The 16,759-nt window shown below is 39.0% G+C and overlaps 1 protein-coding gene across 1 annotated transcript in view; it reads right to left on the bottom strand.

Moving 5' to 3' along the window:
• Nucleotides 1–36: 36 nt before the first annotated feature.
• The window catches only part of Ankrd22 (ankyrin repeat domain 22), a 29,660-nt gene continuing 12,937 nt past the window's right edge, over nt 37–16,759 (bottom strand). The window contains exons 2-6 of the mRNA XM_059253763.1: nt 15,635–15,846; nt 6,030–6,137; nt 3,620–3,697; nt 2,098–2,196; nt 37–1,631 (exon numbers count right to left, since the gene is read on the bottom strand). Of these exons, the coding sequence (XP_059109746.1) occupies nt 1,554–1,631; nt 2,098–2,196; nt 3,620–3,697; nt 6,030–6,137; nt 15,635–15,846 (575 nt within the window). The 3' untranslated portion in view covers nt 37–1,553. The remainder of the gene's footprint in view (nt 1,632–2,097; nt 2,197–3,619; nt 3,698–6,029; nt 6,138–15,634; nt 15,847–16,759) is intronic.

The following is a 16,759-nucleotide window of genomic DNA, read 5'->3' as shown; positions in this document are numbered from 1 at the left end:
TTAATCAAAGCAGAATTACTTGTAGATAATCTCCCAACACATTCATAAATCTAGATTTAAGTCCTTAGAAAACTCTTTAATTTTCACACAATTGCAAAGATGACAAGTTGTAAGTTATGAATATTATTTTGCAGTCTACTCTGAAGACAGATCAAAGCCCATCTGTGCCTGTTGGAGGTACCCACTGAGACTATACAGTGTGTGTTGAACATATATTAGACTGTGAGGTTCATTTGTCCTCACTCCCCAGAGTTACCTGGTAGCTTGGTACAATGTTGATGCATCTTATGTAAGTTCCTTAGAGACTTTAGGACCCTATGTGGACCCTTGGGCTCTTTACATAGCTCCATGAACATTTCCAGGTTTGATATTATTGATCCCTTTTGTATTCAGGGATAGAAAATCTTTCATTGTTTATTGTTTTGGCTGCAGTATGTAATGTGGCTTAGTCCATGTCTACAGCTATGCCTGGATCATCTGGATTTTCAAAATTCACTCATGACGTAGATTTAGTTCCATTCAGTGTCATTCACAAAAGAAGTAAGACAGATAGTTTAGTATTCATAACCTCTCAATTAGAAATATAACCCAAATACTTCTCTGTTTCTATGAAAAGGCAAGACCTTTAAACAAATAAGTTATAATATTTTAAATTTTGTCAATAAAACTAAACAAAATTGGGGCTGAGTGTGTAACTGTGGTAGACGACACACTTGGTAGGAATGAGGCTCTTAGTTGAATTCCCAATGCCACAAAAAAAGGAAAATAGATAAACAAATAGCAACTAACTTGTGTTCACAAGAAGATTATTTGTGGTGGTGAGGATTAAGCTCAGGACTTTATGCATACCAAACATATGCTCTGACCACTTGGCTACAGCTTCAACCCCATAAGGACAGACATTTCTGATACTTACATAACTTATAAACTGAGAAGACACTTACTTATAAACTGATGGTGAACTGCATGCTGGTATGTAAGTCAACCAGCCCCTGGGAAATGATGACAAAAACCAGTTCTGTGGAACATGTACCAGTTTCTATGGTTTAGACAAACTCATAACTGACAACTGACAGATGTTTTTACTGAAGTTTTCCATCAAAGGAATATTTATGCTGGAATCTCTAACTCTCCACACATATATGCCATGCTGTTCAAATGCCACATGCTTTGGTTGTTTGGCTTAGTACGTCAAGGGGCCTGTGAAGAACCATTTGTCTCCCAGGACAGGATGTAGGGCAAAGTCTTTGGAAGGACGACACAACTAGGAAGAGAGAATGCGACCTCAGGCAATCTGGCTTGTTCTGAAAGGACACTGAATTAGAATTTTTAAAAAATCAATTTTGACAGTAATAGAGATTCCAACAAGTGTAATGGGTCCTTCAGAAGGATCGTGGCCATGGTGACCTCCACTGAATGAAAGTCATTATAAGTCCAGTGCTTGTCACAAGGCAGATGCATCCAGCTTGGGTGTCTGTAGAGCAGTCATCCATGAAAGCGACAACATCCAGTCCTTCAGCTGCATCTCTGTCACCACACAAGAAGTCACAGGACTATGAGGCTTTCTTTAGCATTAACACGATCTGGGAAAATTTTAGTCTCTGTGCGATATCCAGTGAACTCTCACCATGCTGCAGAAAAGAGAAATCGTTTACTTCCAGGAAAGACAAATGTCAATGAGGACGAGTCAGCAGTTTAGACAGTCGACTCTCAGACTTTGTAGAGGCTTCAAAAAGCCTCCTGTTCAAATAAATTAATAACAAAAAATAAAAAATAAGAGACTGGAAAGCATTCAGTGCCCTACCTGAGCAGCTGAATGAGACCCTGTCTCAAAATTTAAAGAGCAAAGGGGTGTTGGAGATGTAGCCCAGTTGTAGAGCACTTACCAAACATATTAAATATGCTGTATTTAATCCTAAATATGAAAAGTATTAATATTTTAAATTCAAAAGTAAAACTAGTGCAATCCTTCCTTCCTTCCTTAAGAGGAGCAATTAATTTACTGAGACTAACACAGGAGACAGTGAACTTACTTCTACTAAAGGCCCAGATGAGAAGAGCTTGCCACTTGGAGGACCACAGTTGCTAGGCCCTTACCTTGTTCCTTATCATGGGGTCTGCACGGGCCTTCAGAAGCAGAGGGATGAGAGTCTGGTTTTTCATCTGGCATGCATAATGCAAAGCCGTGTAGCCATGCTGAAATACAAAGGACCAATCTGTAGTTCATCAGTTAGGCTGTCCACAGACTTCAACACACACTTCTATAGCAACTATTCACATTTTGTAGTGGACGACTAACCAAGGCCAATCTGCTAGCCATCTATGGGCAGCTGCATTTCTTATATTATGAGCATTTTCTTCTTTTCCTCACTATGTATATGAAAATTCAGTAAGTCATTGTTATCTTCCCCTTTCTCATTTCTACTCTAAACTAAAATGTGAAACTTATAAAAAGATATTAAACTCACCTTGATTTAAACACAAATAAAATATAACATCAAATAATGTAAGTAATTAATAGAAACAAGAATGAAGTGGACATTTACCACAGGACAATGGTAACACCCACAGAATAAGTTAGGCATCACAAATAGGCGTTCAATTCCTTTTAAATCAAATTTCAACTTGCCCTTTTTGCTAAAATATTGGAAATCTAAAATTTTCTCTAACCAGTATAAGAAATTAAACAACAGGATAACAAAATTTCAGCTGACCCTGAGCATTAGCAGAAGTAAATTTGGAGTAAAAGGTGAAAACAAAACTTCCACTTCCTTATGGAAAGGAGGGAGCCGATGGTGTTTCAGTTATTGTGGCTCCGGCCAACAATGGGGTATTTCTCTGAACTTTGAGCTTATCTCCCTTCCATTTGTGAAAGAGACCTCTCTTCTAATGACTAGGATCATGACTGCAGCAGCAATTAACATGAGGTGAGTACTGACTACATTCTAATCTCTTCTGAGGACTTCACAGCAATCTGCCCTATAAGGTCAGTACTAATTTCCAATTTACAACTAGGCACGTTGGGCAGGTGTGTAATTCCAGATACTCGTGGGTCTGAAGCTGAAGGGTCACAAGACCAAGGCCAGCCTGAGTAATAAAACAAAAGGTTGTCTCATAACAACAACAACAAAACAATTTTAAGGAGGATAGGTATAGCTCAGTGGTAGAGTATTACCTAGCATGTATGATGTTCTGAGTTCAGGCTCTAGTACAATTTGTTTTAATCTCCATTTTATAGATAAGAAAATTGAGCCAGATATGTTTATAGTGTTCCAAGCCCACTTAACTAAAAAGTGACGAGATTAAATGTACACATAGACTTTCTACCTAACTCCAGCTGCCAAACTGCTAAGGACAGTATTTTAGTATCATTTTCCATAATCTATCACTACAGTCAAATGCAAAATATTTTAAAATTTTCCTGTAATCAACAAATATTTTACGCTCATGAGTTTAGCCGAACAGAATATCAATAACTTCAAAGTTACCTGACAGCAATGAGAAAAAAGGAAGCAAAACTATGTGTGAACATCTAGAAAAATAAAGCATGTAACTTTGTCAACAGCAAGTATTCTACCCAGGTATATCATTTGAGTAGTATTTCAAAATACAAACATACACAGTCAGTAGCATTAACTTCGACGCCAGCATCAAGGAGCATGCGTACAAGATTTTCATTCTGCTTCGTCTTTGATACCTGTTACAAACAGCAAGAACAAGACAGTGTTTCACAAATATTTTGTACATCTTGCTTGGGACTGCTCCAATCAACTGGCTTCATGTTAATCCTATGCTCAACTGGCTTCATGTTAATCCTATGCTCCTACTTCTTAACACACACACACACACACACACACACACACACACACACACACACACAACAGTATCAGTTAGGGACACAGTACTCAAGCTGTGCTTCAGGAATACAAATTTTCACACCCAGGAACTTGTTCAGAATGCGTATCCACAGGCCTACCCCCTTTCTACCACATCTTATGAAAGTGACATTAGTTCCTATCTTCCCCTTGCTGGATCAGAAGTTTTATAAATTCCCATTATTATGGGGAAAATATTTAAACTCTTGAGTGACCCTAGAGCATACAGCCTTAACCTTTTCACGTGCTCCACTTCCTGGATCCCCTACTCAAGTTACAATGGATTTTGTTAAATCTTCATTTCCTATCAAGTACCCTCCCTACAGAGAATCATGTCACAGTATATTTCTTCAACTAGAAGCTTTATCTGCCTAGAAAATACGTTTGTGATATTCCCAATCCATGCCCCTTTTCTCCCACTTTCCCTGGCCTACCTGGCCAGGTGAAATCCCTTTCTTCTAGGCTTTTGTAATGCCCATATCCTCTGTGATTTCCTACAAGTCCACACCATTTGGTAACAACCACCTTTCCATCATGCTGTGACTGATGAGGGCAAAGAATGCCATGATAAACATATGGTGTAGGACAGAAGAAGTAAATTGCATGATCTGAGGCTCCTCAGAAATGTGCTCGCTCTCTCTCTCTCTCTCTCTCTCTCTCTCTCTCTCTCTCTAGCCTGTTAAGACTCTGACCACATTATAGTAGGAACCTCCCTCCAACAGCCTGTCCCCTGAGGACACAAAGACCTCACCACTCACATAAGCAAAGCCTGGCATTTTCCCCATTCAACTTCTGAAACTCCACTTAGGTGTCTTCCCCACCATGCTGTACTCCTGTGTCACCTTCTAAATTCTTTCTGCCCTGGCCCTTCTCTGAAATGACTTGGTCCTTTCTAGTCCTTTCTGTGTAGTTCGTCTAATGCTACCTATTCCACATGCAGCGCAAACTTACAATCCCAGGTCCCACTAAGAGTGTAGGGATGCAGGTAGGTACAGCTGGACTACTGATTACAGTCGTATCTTTACAGATAGGCCTCCAGCTTCTGAGTCATGTTTGAAAGCAGAGTTGTGTGACAGTGAATTCTGAACAAGCCTTAGTAACCATCTTGGAATGCTTGTTTTCAAAACTTCTAAAATACAAATGAATGTCAGATTCTTCCTGCCCAGAGATTACAAATGTTCAAATACTGTCAGATAAAGATATAGACAATTTTTTTCAAAAAGCCTTCAAAGATGTGTGTTCAAATGGTTTGTTCAGAGTGAATTAAAGAATTCACACCACATTCCTTAAATTCTGTATCCTTTAAGTACCTTAGTAGAAAATAGCATTTTTAACTGGCAGAATTTATATGGGAACTTGTGTTAACAGGAATAATTGATATCTATTATCTGCTAGATACATAAAAGAGGTAGCATAATCATTTAACTTGGGTAAGTGATACATTGTTTTCATTATCTCTCAACAGTGGGACTGGTCACCATGGGACTCAGATAAGAAAAAGTGAACAAATCAGTGTAGATTAGTCATCATATTTGAAGAAAACAAAAAACAAGCAAAATAACCAAGTATGACCTTCTACTTACGATTCCTACACTACCTACCTATTATTTATTCAAGAAAATCATCCTGCCAAAGACCCATGCAAGGGTGATTCAGTTCCTTGAGGTGAAAGACTGGGACAGAACCTTCAAAAATACCTTCTGTGTTTGTCAGCTTCCAGAGGCTGAGGACTTGGGATTTTTCCTCCAACCTTCCATTATGGTGCATCCTTAAAATTCAGAAACTTGGGGAGAGACGACATAAAACAAAAACCTCAGCCAGTGATTTTAAGACTCTTGTGCTGCTGGGCAATGAAGGTGAACTACAGCTTCCAGTGTGACCAGATGGTCAACACCTTGTATTTATTCTAGAACGTACTGAGGTGCTGAGACATGGCATTTGATAGGCTGGGTAAAGTAATGCATTTCTACCTACAACATTTGCATCTCTGAGAGGTTTGTTGAGACAGGAACCCACTGTAAGTCAAGAAATACATGCATAAAACAAGGGCTTATTTTATTGTCCTTTCTTTCCATTACACTGCCAGGGGAAGCTTTATGAGTCATCCCATGGCCCTCCTGAACATCTGCTCTTTGCCCTTCCAACAGTACTCACCATGAGGAAATATCCAATAAGCAAGACAGGCATTAAAAGGATAATGAGTAGATAATCAAAGAAGGTAAATCTCTTCTTCACAGCATAGTGTAGGCAAGTTCTCTCCTTCTGTAATTAAGAAAAGAATTCTTTAGCTCAAGTTCCATAGGTTTTAGATGACCATACCAAAAGATTTAGTTCATGAACTTTTTTCATTTCTAAAATACCCATTTCAAGTAGTGCAGATTTATTACTGACGTTATGCCATATACCTTCAAGTCTCTCAAATACACATATATAGAATTTTAAAATGTAGGACTACAATGCACACTCAAAACCATATTCTGCATATACATATTCAGCCTAGGTACCTCTTTTATGGTATACAACTGGTTAATTAACTCAGAGTTTTGTTTACCAGAATGTTGAATTTGTACACTATGAAGGAAACGCTAGGGAAGGACCAAAGACAAATGACAGAGATAGGTATACCTATGAACCATCACAGGATAGATCCCCATGCTTGTTTTAGTTTTTGAGATATAGTTAGATATAAACATAGGAAGAAAGTATGAAAAGACACATGGATATAGTTAGCCCTTGTTCATTGGTGATGGAAATGTATTCATTTTATGGTTTATTGTGCAAAGTTTTAACTACTTGGCAATTCTCCCATGTTTCCTACCACACAAGCAGTACTAAAACACTGCAGAAGATTGAATGCCTTAAATATGTCAGTATTAGACTGGGTAATAGACTTAGGCCTTGAGGGGTGGTGGGGAATGTACACCTTCAGGTCCTCATCATTGAAGTAGGACAGAAACATGCACAAATAAGTATAAGGCCTACAGGCCTGCAGTGTTAGCTGGAATACCAACCAAGCAAGTAGAAAAAGAAAACAAGAGAGGCAAGTGATCACTAAGGAGTAGCACTGTTCCCAAGTTATGTCTTATCTCTAAAAATGTCAGCAAATAGTCAAGAATATAATGATAGACTTTTAAATTACCATTATTTAGCAACCCAGAGTTCATTATTGACATTATGCTGTTTTCTTTATCTTAAATAAACATATGTAGAATTTGAATATTTAGATTATTCAATATTTTAATATTGCATTTCAAAACTATACATTGTTTTCATCTGTTTACAAATGTGTATCTAGAATATATACATCTTCCATGCCGTCAACACATTTAAGCATGAGTTTGAAATGGCTATTTGGTTTCTATTAAATGGAACTCTTAAAACTTCTTTAGTTAAATCCACTAGTTAGACTTTTCAAGCTGTTAAAATTTAAGTCCTATAAATAATATTGCCTAAATACCCTTGTTTACAAGCCTTGCCAGCAATTCTAAATTTGTTCTTTGCATAAATTTCTATAAATTGACCTCCTGACATAAAAGATATGAATGTGTATCACATGATGCTACCAACTCATGCTACAGTGAAGTGATGATTTAAACTTCCTTCCTAGTCAACATTCCCAGTCAACATTTGACTTTCTTTTTAATCCTAGCCAATTATCAGACAAAAAAAAATATGGAATGCTGTGTTTTAATTTTATTTCAACTTGCTTTCCATTGAGCCAATGTTCTGATGTAAATTTCTGAACTAACAACAGGGCTTTTTGATGTTTTAAGGCTTTTGTCCAGTCCTTATTAAATAATTCTTAAATGTATTCTAAAATATTAAATATTGGCTCAAATTATTAATGTACAACTAATATCTAGGAAAAATAAAAATTAAACATCAAACCATTAAAAATATATGAAAAGCCAAAATGCCTCTGCTAGTCTACAGTGGGTAACTAAGGTCCTTTCCATGATTTTTATCCCATTAGAGAATCCTATCAGGATAGCTGAGGTATCTGCAAAGCAAAGCTTCTCCCAAGCCTACTCCTGGGCTGTCAAATTTTTCCCTTCCTCAGCTACCTACAGCGTGCCTCTAGAACCCACAGACATCTGATTTCTGACAGAGCTGCTCACCACAACCCTGCACACCCACCTCCTCTGCTGTGTTCCAGGAAGGTCCTGTCACTTTACTGAGCTGCTTATCTGTTAAACTCAAGCATGACTTGACTTTAAACTTAGCCAGGCTATAAGCATGACTCAGTGGCAGGACATTTGTCTAGCTTGTGCAAAGCCCTATGTTTCATAATGAAGCACTGGTGGGTCCAGTGGAGACCACCCAAATATACAGTAAATACAAGCAAGAAAATCTGGCAATTATTTTTAATTAAGATTTTTTATTTATGTGTATGAGTGTTTTGTCTGCATATATGTAAGTGCACTGCATGCAGGTCTGATGCCCGTGGAGGTCAGAAGAGGGTGCCAGATCCCCTGGAACTAGAGTTAAGGATGGCTGAGTCACCATGTGGGTGTGGAGAACTGAACCTTGGACCTCTGAGGGATCTCTCTAGCCCCTGATTAAACTTTCAATAATGCATTGTTGCTCCTAGTTTTCTGGTCTTTAACTGACTTGGAAGGGACAAGTGGGTCCCTACTAACTGTTTCTCACATTGAAAGCGCTTGAGTGGGTATAAGACATTTGTAATTATTGCAAAAGTTCTTCGGATATTTACTCAGTACAGTTTGAATGTTGCCTCTACTCAACGGCAGATGTTAGGTCAGAAAGGGTGCACAGAAACATTCAGAAAGACACTCTCATGCTGTTCTCCCTTGGTTCTGAAGCCTCCAAGACAGCTGATAGTGCTTTCTTAAACACATCCCCTATGAGTCTGTGTGTCTTTCCACAGCCTCTACCTCACCAGCTCCTTTGTCTGCAGCAGGTTTCATAGTAACATGCTTAGGTTCAGCAAGCACACTATAGGACCTTCTGGAGACATTACAACAGGAAGCATCCAAATCTGAATACTGGATGACACACAAGAATGGTCCACTAGAATCTCTAGGGAATGAACCAGGGAATTCTGGGTAACACCTGTCAAAATAGGCGAATGGGGCCAAAAATCTCTCATTTCCATAGAAAAGTAAAATAGAAACTTTACGAGTAGAATGGGAAGGAGTCCAGAGTCCACACCAGGGAGACTGGTACAGTTAGGGGAGTTCTTGCCTATCAATGAGAGGCAATAAAAACAGAACACTGCTGGACCAGAGCCATAGTGTCAGACAGAGAAGGTCAGAAAAAAATCTATGCTATACTTTCAGTTCTAGACATAAAAATAAAAAGAAAGAAAGAAAGAAAGAAAGAGAAAGAAAGAGAGAGAGAGAGAAAGGAAAGGGAGGAAAGAGACAAAAGTTAGATACGTCGGCAATAGAGGAAGGTGGGGTACTAGAAAAACCATCTCTGCTGAGCACTGAGGCACCAGGCCAGCAGAACATCTAGCCTGCTAGGAAGAAAGAGTATCAAAATAGTACAGTATTCAGCAGTGTAGAATTAGAGCCAGAGTCTGCAGGGGAACAGAGACAGGAGTTCTAAGAGCACATGAGACCTTAGGAAGGACCCCCCCCCCCCAGGATCAACAAGCACTAACAAGGGCACCTGTGAAGGACCTCCCACTGATGGCATCAGCTCCCTTGAGGGCACATTTAGGAGTGTGATTGGATCCAGAAGTCCATTAAAATATACTAAGAGTCCAGGGTGGGTCAACAAGCAGGCAAGTGACCACACTCAAAACCTACACCGTCGTCCAGCTCGCTCTCTCTCTCTCTCTTGACTTTTATTCCTTTTTTATTTGATGTCCAGTGTCAACTTAGCAAGCCAGCTAATCAGATCTGTCCTGTTCTGTTCTCATTCTCTCCTGATCTCTCCTCTTCCTCTCCTTTTCTTCTTTTTCTTTCTTCTGTCTTTTACAATAAGATCCTTTTCTTTTCTGTTTCATTTTCTTTCTGATAGGTTTTTCCAAAGAACAGTCTGGCCTGATGGGGCCTCCCTGCCTCAGCCTTCTGAGAGTTACTATTATTCTAACACATCTGATGGCATTCCTTTACCTCTTTCTTCCTTTCTGAAGAAAGTAAAAAACAGGAAAAAGCAAAGTGTGGTAGTTTGAATCCAACTGCCTCCATAAACTCATAGGGGGTGGCACTATTAGGAGGTATGGGCTTGTTGCAGGAAGTGTGTCACTAGACAGGGCTTTGAGGCCTCATATATGCTCAAGCCACACCCAGTATCTCAGTTCACTTCCTGTTGCCTGTGGATCAAAATGCAAGACTCTCAGCTCTTTCTCCAGCACTGTGACTGCCTGCATGCCACCATGTCCCACCATAATGATAATGGACGAACCTCTGAACTGTAGACAATCCAATTAAATGTTTTCCTTTATAAGAGTTGCTGTGGTCATGGTGTCTCTTCACAGCAATAGAAACCCTAACTAAGACAGGTCAGAAAGAAACAAAAGTGGATGCATTAGCATTAGAGCATCCTTATCCACCCTCCCCCATCCCTTTTATCCCACCCCTTCCATTTACTGGACTTCTCCCTTCCCTGTGCTTTGCCTACGATCCCAATACTAACCACTAATCTTCCTCTGCTTTCTTCTGTCCCAGCAACACTCACATTAAGCAGTCCCTTGGTGCATACAGTACTGTCGGGGTTCCTTTACTTCCTAAAATGATGGCCAATCAAGAGGTGATCATTTTCGAAACTGTTGCTGTATTTTCATAATGAGCCCACTGTTTGATAGTGGCTATTTTTCGTAGACAGTATAGTGCTGAGGACTGACTCTGCTGCCTGAAACAGGGCCTAACTACTGAGCTAGATGCACAGTCCAGCATAGAAAACTGGCACCTCAACAATGTACTTCCTCCTGAAGACTGCAAACACTTCCAGTTAAAAAACACATATGTAAATATGGATGATTAAAAAGAAAATCACCCAGCATGCAAAGTCTCAATTCAAAACCATGAGAAACATGGAGAATGAAGGCAACATGTCTTCAAAACTTTCTAAACCCACAGTCACAGTCCCTAATGAGGGTGAAGTAGATGAAATCCCAGACAAAGTGAGATGTGGCTCCACAAAGGTGTCCTCCAACCTCCATACATTACTGAGACACATGTCACTACACACACATCATACACATACACTAATAATTAATAATAATAATAATAATAGTAACAATAATAAATAATTTTAACTAATGAAATGAAAAAAACAATAAAATGAACTGGTGAAACAAGAATTAATATTTTGAAAAAATAAACAAGATTGACAAACCCTAAGTTTCTCTTGATGATGAACTGTAATCTGGAAGCAAAATAAACCCTTTCCTCCCCAAATTGTTTTTTGTTAGTGTTTACCACAGAAAACCAAACTAAAATTGGAAACATTATAACAGATATCAATGAAATTTGAAAAAATTATTGGGACATGAAAAATTTGTATTCCACTGAAGTGAAAAAATATAAAAGAAATACAAGAATTTCTGTATGTATACCAAGATTAAACCAAGATGAGGTAAACAAACAGACTTATAATAAGCAATGAACTTGAAGCAGTAATTAAAAAATAAATCTCTAGACCAAAAAAGACTTGGCCAAGATGGGCACACTCCTGAATTTTCTTTTTTGTAAAGATTTATTTATTTATGATGCATACAATGTACTGCTGGCATATATACCTACATGCCACAAGAGGGTACCAGATCTCATTATAGATGGTTGTGAGCCACCAAAAAGTTTACAGTGCTCTTAATCTCTGAGCCATCTCTCCAGCCCCCTACACTTCTGAATTCTATCAGATGTTAAGAAAAACAAAGACCAATGCTTTTCAAATTATTCTCTAAAATAGAAACACCAAGATCTTTTTAAAGAAGCCAGTATTACCCTGGTAATCAAACCAGATAATGATACAAAAAAAAAGAAAAAAGATAATTATAGGTCAATCTCACAAATGAACACAGATGCAAAAGTCTCCAACAAAATGCTTGGAAAGCCAATGAAAGAGCAAGTAAAAAAGATTATCCACCATGATTAACGTGGGTTCATTTCAGAGATGGTTCAATATAGAGAATAAATCAGCCCAAGGTCAAGAATCACATGGCTACCTCAATAGGTCCATAAAAGACTTTTGACAAAATCCAGGTTCTCTGAATGGTAGAAAGTCCTAAGAACTAGAAACAGAAAGAATTTATCTCAACATAATAAAGTCTACATGCCACAAATCTACAGCCAAAGATGCACTAAATGGGGGAAAACTCAAACCAGATGTAGATGAAGGTGTCCACTTTCTCCACTCTTATGCTGTATGCTTGAAATCTTAGCTAGAGTAATAGAACAAAAGAAGTTATAAAAGGAATATAGACAGGAAAGGAACAAGTCAATATCCTTATTTGCTAATGGTATGATTCCATCTGTAAGAGGTCCTAAAAATTTCAACATCAAACTCTTAAATCTGATGAACACTTTCATTTCAGCAATGTAATAGGGTACAAAATTAATGTACAAAAATCAGTAGGAATCTACCAATCAATGACAAATATGAGAAAAATGTCAAGAAAACTGTCCCACTTGCAATTATTTAAAATATATTTGAAGCCGGGCGGTGGTGGCGCACGCCTTTAATCCCAGCACTCGGGAGGCAGAGCCAGGCGGATTTCTGTAAGTTCGAGGCCAGCCTGGGCTACCAAGTGAGTTCCAGGAAAGGCGCAAAACTACACAGAGAAACCCTGTCTCGAAAAACCAAAAAAAAAAAATATATATATATATATATATATATATATATATATTTGAATAAACCTAACAAAAGAATTGAGAGGTCCCTGTGTGCTCTGCATGGCCCCAGGGATTCACCCAACTTGGGGGTGAGGGAATGAAGAAGGGACAAATACACATATGGTATGATCTGTGTGATCAGGGCTCTTGAAAAGAGGAGCCATAACACCCCAGAAACTCAGGGTTTTATCATATACAGTTGAACATAGAAAAAGGGTTATTTCATATGGCTAAACAAGGAGGCAGGTTTAGTTAATCTTGATAGAAGCAGTCTCTTGTAAGGGAGCAATTAAGTTAGTGGTAGTGGGAGCTGCTGTGTACATTTTCTATGCACTTTGTCAATATTCACAGTTGGGCTTAAGGAAGGCTTTGACATCCTCCCAAGCCTCACCAGGGGAAGGCTTTGCCACTTCTTTTATATTAAGGCATTGGGGTCTTTGACATGGCCATCCCCACATCAACAATACATATTCACTCTCCTCTCTCCCTGTAGATCTGTAACATGAACTTTAAAACACCAAAATGGGAAATTGAAAAAGACATCAAGAGCTGGAAAGGTCTCGTATGTTCATAGAGTGGAAGAAATAATATTGTGAGCATGATTTTATTATAGAAAATGGTTTATATATTCAACGCAATGCCCATCAAAACTCCAATGTCGTTATTCACAGAAATAGAAAACAAATCCTAAAGTTGAAATAGAAACACAAAAGACTCCAGTAGTCAAAGTAATCGTGAGCAGAAAACAATAATGCTGTATGTTTCACTAAACCTGATTTCAAGTTATCCTACAGAGCCATAGCAACAAAAGTGGTGTACTGGTACAAAAACCAACATGTAGATCAATGGAATAGAAGAGAGAGTACAGATCCAAATCCCCACAGCCACAGATACCTGGTTATTGTCCAACATGCCAAAAATACACACTGGAACAAATACTGCCTCTTCAACAAATGGTTCTGGTAAAATTGGACGTCCACATGTAGAGGAATAAAGCTACATCCTTGTCTTCCACACTGTACAAAAATAAGTCCTGCCGGGCGTTGGTGGCACACGCCTTTAATCCCAGCACTCGGGAGGCAGAGCCAGGTGGATCTCTGTGAGTTCAAGGCCAGCCTGGGCTACCAAGTGAGTTCCAGGAAAGGCACAAAGCTACACAGAGAAACCCTGTCTCGAAAAACCAAAATAATAATAATAATAATAATAATAATAATAATAATAATAATAACAATAATAATAAGTCCAAAGAGGACAAATAATCTTAATGCAAAAGTGTTCATGTCATAATACCCTGAAACTGCAGTGGTAAAGTAGGGTAAACACTTCAAGATGTAGACATGGGCAAGGACTTTCTGCATAGGATTCTGGTTGTACGAGAACTAATGACAACAAATGACAAATGGGACCTCCTGAAATGAAAGCACTTCTGCATGGTAGAGGAAATAATGGGTCAAGAGAAGATGCAGCCTACAAAATGAGACTGAGTATTTTTTTCTAACTCTACAAGTGACAGAAGATTGATATCTAGAATTCACAAATAACTAAAAAAACCCCGAAATGACAAGAAATCAAACTACTCAGTCAATAAAGGTGCAAGTGAAAAGACAGACCATTCTTAAAAGATGATTTATAAATGTTCAACAAACAAAAAGAAAAGATGAATGTCACTAGGCACAAGAGAAATGCAAATTAAAATGCTGTTACTATTCTATCCACCCCTGTCAGCACAGCAGTCCCTAGGAATACAAATAAGTAACAACAAATACTGGCAAGAACGTGAACAAAAGGGAACCCTAATACAGTGTGGGAATGTAACTAGTATTTCCTGCAGCACATTTCATGATAGCTAAGTTATAAAACCAAATGAAATGCCCATCAGCAGAGGAAGAGATGAGCCAAATGTGGTGCATATGCATAATGGAATTTTTTTTAGCCATGAAGGAGAATGAAGTCATATCATTCACAGGAAAAAGGATGCAACTGGAGATCATCAAGTGAAGAAATGAACTAAGTCAGTCCCGGAGAAACATCCACTCTCTCTCACTGGTGGGCCATACATTTTATAAAGATACATACAGTGGTGTACAAATATTTGAGATGAAAATAGAAGCAAAACTGTCTTGAGGAACAAGGGAGAGAAACAGGAGAGGAGAGAAAGGAGAAGGTAAGGAGGATGGAGAATACGTTCAAAGCGCACAACAGACTGGAGTGAAAATGCTCTCGCGTAACCCAGCACCAGGTACATGAACACATGACAGTGAAAAAGATGTATAAAGAATCCCAACCTATATTAAAACAATAGGTAAAAATCTAAATAATGACAGGCACAGTGTTTCTCCCCCCCCCCACATGATTTCCATAATACAGAAGAGAGCAAGAAGACAGGCTGGAGGGAGCAGATCAGGAAAAGGAGAAGCTGCCTACAGCCAACACAGTGGACCATCCTCTTCTTCAGAGGCTCAAGGACATTGCTACAAAACATCCCTGCTGGATGAATGCTTTATTTATGCTTTCAGTCTAGCAAAATGCCCGTGGGCTGTGTTAGGCAAAGCAGGCTAAAGAGAATCTTGATATTAGAAGCTATAAGAAGATAAAAACGATGTTCACCAATTCCAGCAATTTGAGGAGTATCTTCACAGTTACATTCTCCCCTTCTGTCACGGTCCTCTGGTTCTGTTTGCTTGCTTGCTTTGTTTTATTTGTTTATTCTAACTTATTTTATTTGTTCTTCTTTTGGCAGACATCAGATAATATAAGAGAAACTGCATTGCTCATTATAGTCGCACATTCTGTTTTTTTGCTTTATACAAGTGGTAAATATATCTATGTGGATAAAGTATTTGGCTAAAGACATAGGCCGGAACGTTGCATGTATTTTTCCAAGTAATGGCTATAGAAATTACATAATGGAAACTATACCATTCTCATTAGACCGTCATCACCCAGCAAACTCACCAAGTTTTTGAGGTTGACATCAGCATTTCTCCTTAAGAGGAAGGAGACGATTCTCAAGTGTCCTCGCCTGCAGGCGCAGATGAGGGGAGTATCTCCATTGAAGCCATCTTGAACATCTATGTAATGGTTGTCCTCTTTTACCCACCGCCACACTTGCCCCAAGTCATTCTGGTAGGCTGCCTGGCAGATGGGCTGAGTCAAGAAGAGCAGAACTGTTCTTAAAATACGGACATGAATCACCGGGGGGAAAAATCAGTACTCTTAAGTCTATAATACATCTGCTTACATTTTCCAAAAATTGCTTGCCACGTGGGATAGACAAAAGGTAAATGGATGAATGAGTAAATAAATGGGTGAAATACTATGAATCTCATTCATTGAGGGAGTTTTTACTGCAAATTAAGAAGAGATTTTCAGAAAAAGCAAAATCTGGCTAGAGCAGAATTATACATTAGGGAAGCGCAGTTCAGGGCAGCGGTAGATGATTTAAAAAAAAAAAAAATCACATGTGACTTTCTCTGCAGCCGGTAAAGAAACTTGCCTCCAAGCCTGATGACCTGAGTTCTGCTGTGGGATGGTCTGTATGTCAAGTGTGTTGCTGATTGGTCACTAAATAAATCACTGATTGGCCAGTGGCTAGGCAGGAAGTATAGGCGGGACAAGGAGGAGAAAAAAGCTGGGAAGTGGAAGGCTGAGAGACACTGCCAGCCGCCATGATGACAAACAGCATGTGAAGATGCTGGTAAGCCACGAGCCATGTGGCAAGGTATAGATTAATGGAAATGGATTAATTTAACCTATAAGAACAGTTAGCAAGAAGCCTGCCACGGCCATACAGTTTGTAAGCAATATGTCTCTGTGTTTACTTGGTTGGGTCTGAGCAGCTGTGGGATAGGCAGGTAAGAGAGATTTGCCCTGACCGTGGGCCAGGCAGAAAAACTCTAGCTACAGAGTTCTAACCTAGGAACCCACAACGAAGAAGCAGAGGACCGACTTCTGGAAGTAGTCCTCTGACATATACACCTGCACTGTAGCATAGCATGTACACACACACACACACACACACACACACACACACACAAATAAGCAAGTATAAAAACCAAATGATGGACTCCAGACTCTTCT

Source organism: Peromyscus eremicus, chromosome 1, assembly GCF_949786415.1.
Source record: "Peromyscus eremicus chromosome 1, PerEre_H2_v1, whole genome shotgun sequence".
Taxonomy (NCBI): domain Eukaryota; kingdom Metazoa; phylum Chordata; class Mammalia; order Rodentia; family Cricetidae; genus Peromyscus; species Peromyscus eremicus.
The sequence above is the reverse complement of the archived record's forward strand: the minus strand, read 5'-3'. Positions and strand labels throughout refer to the sequence as shown.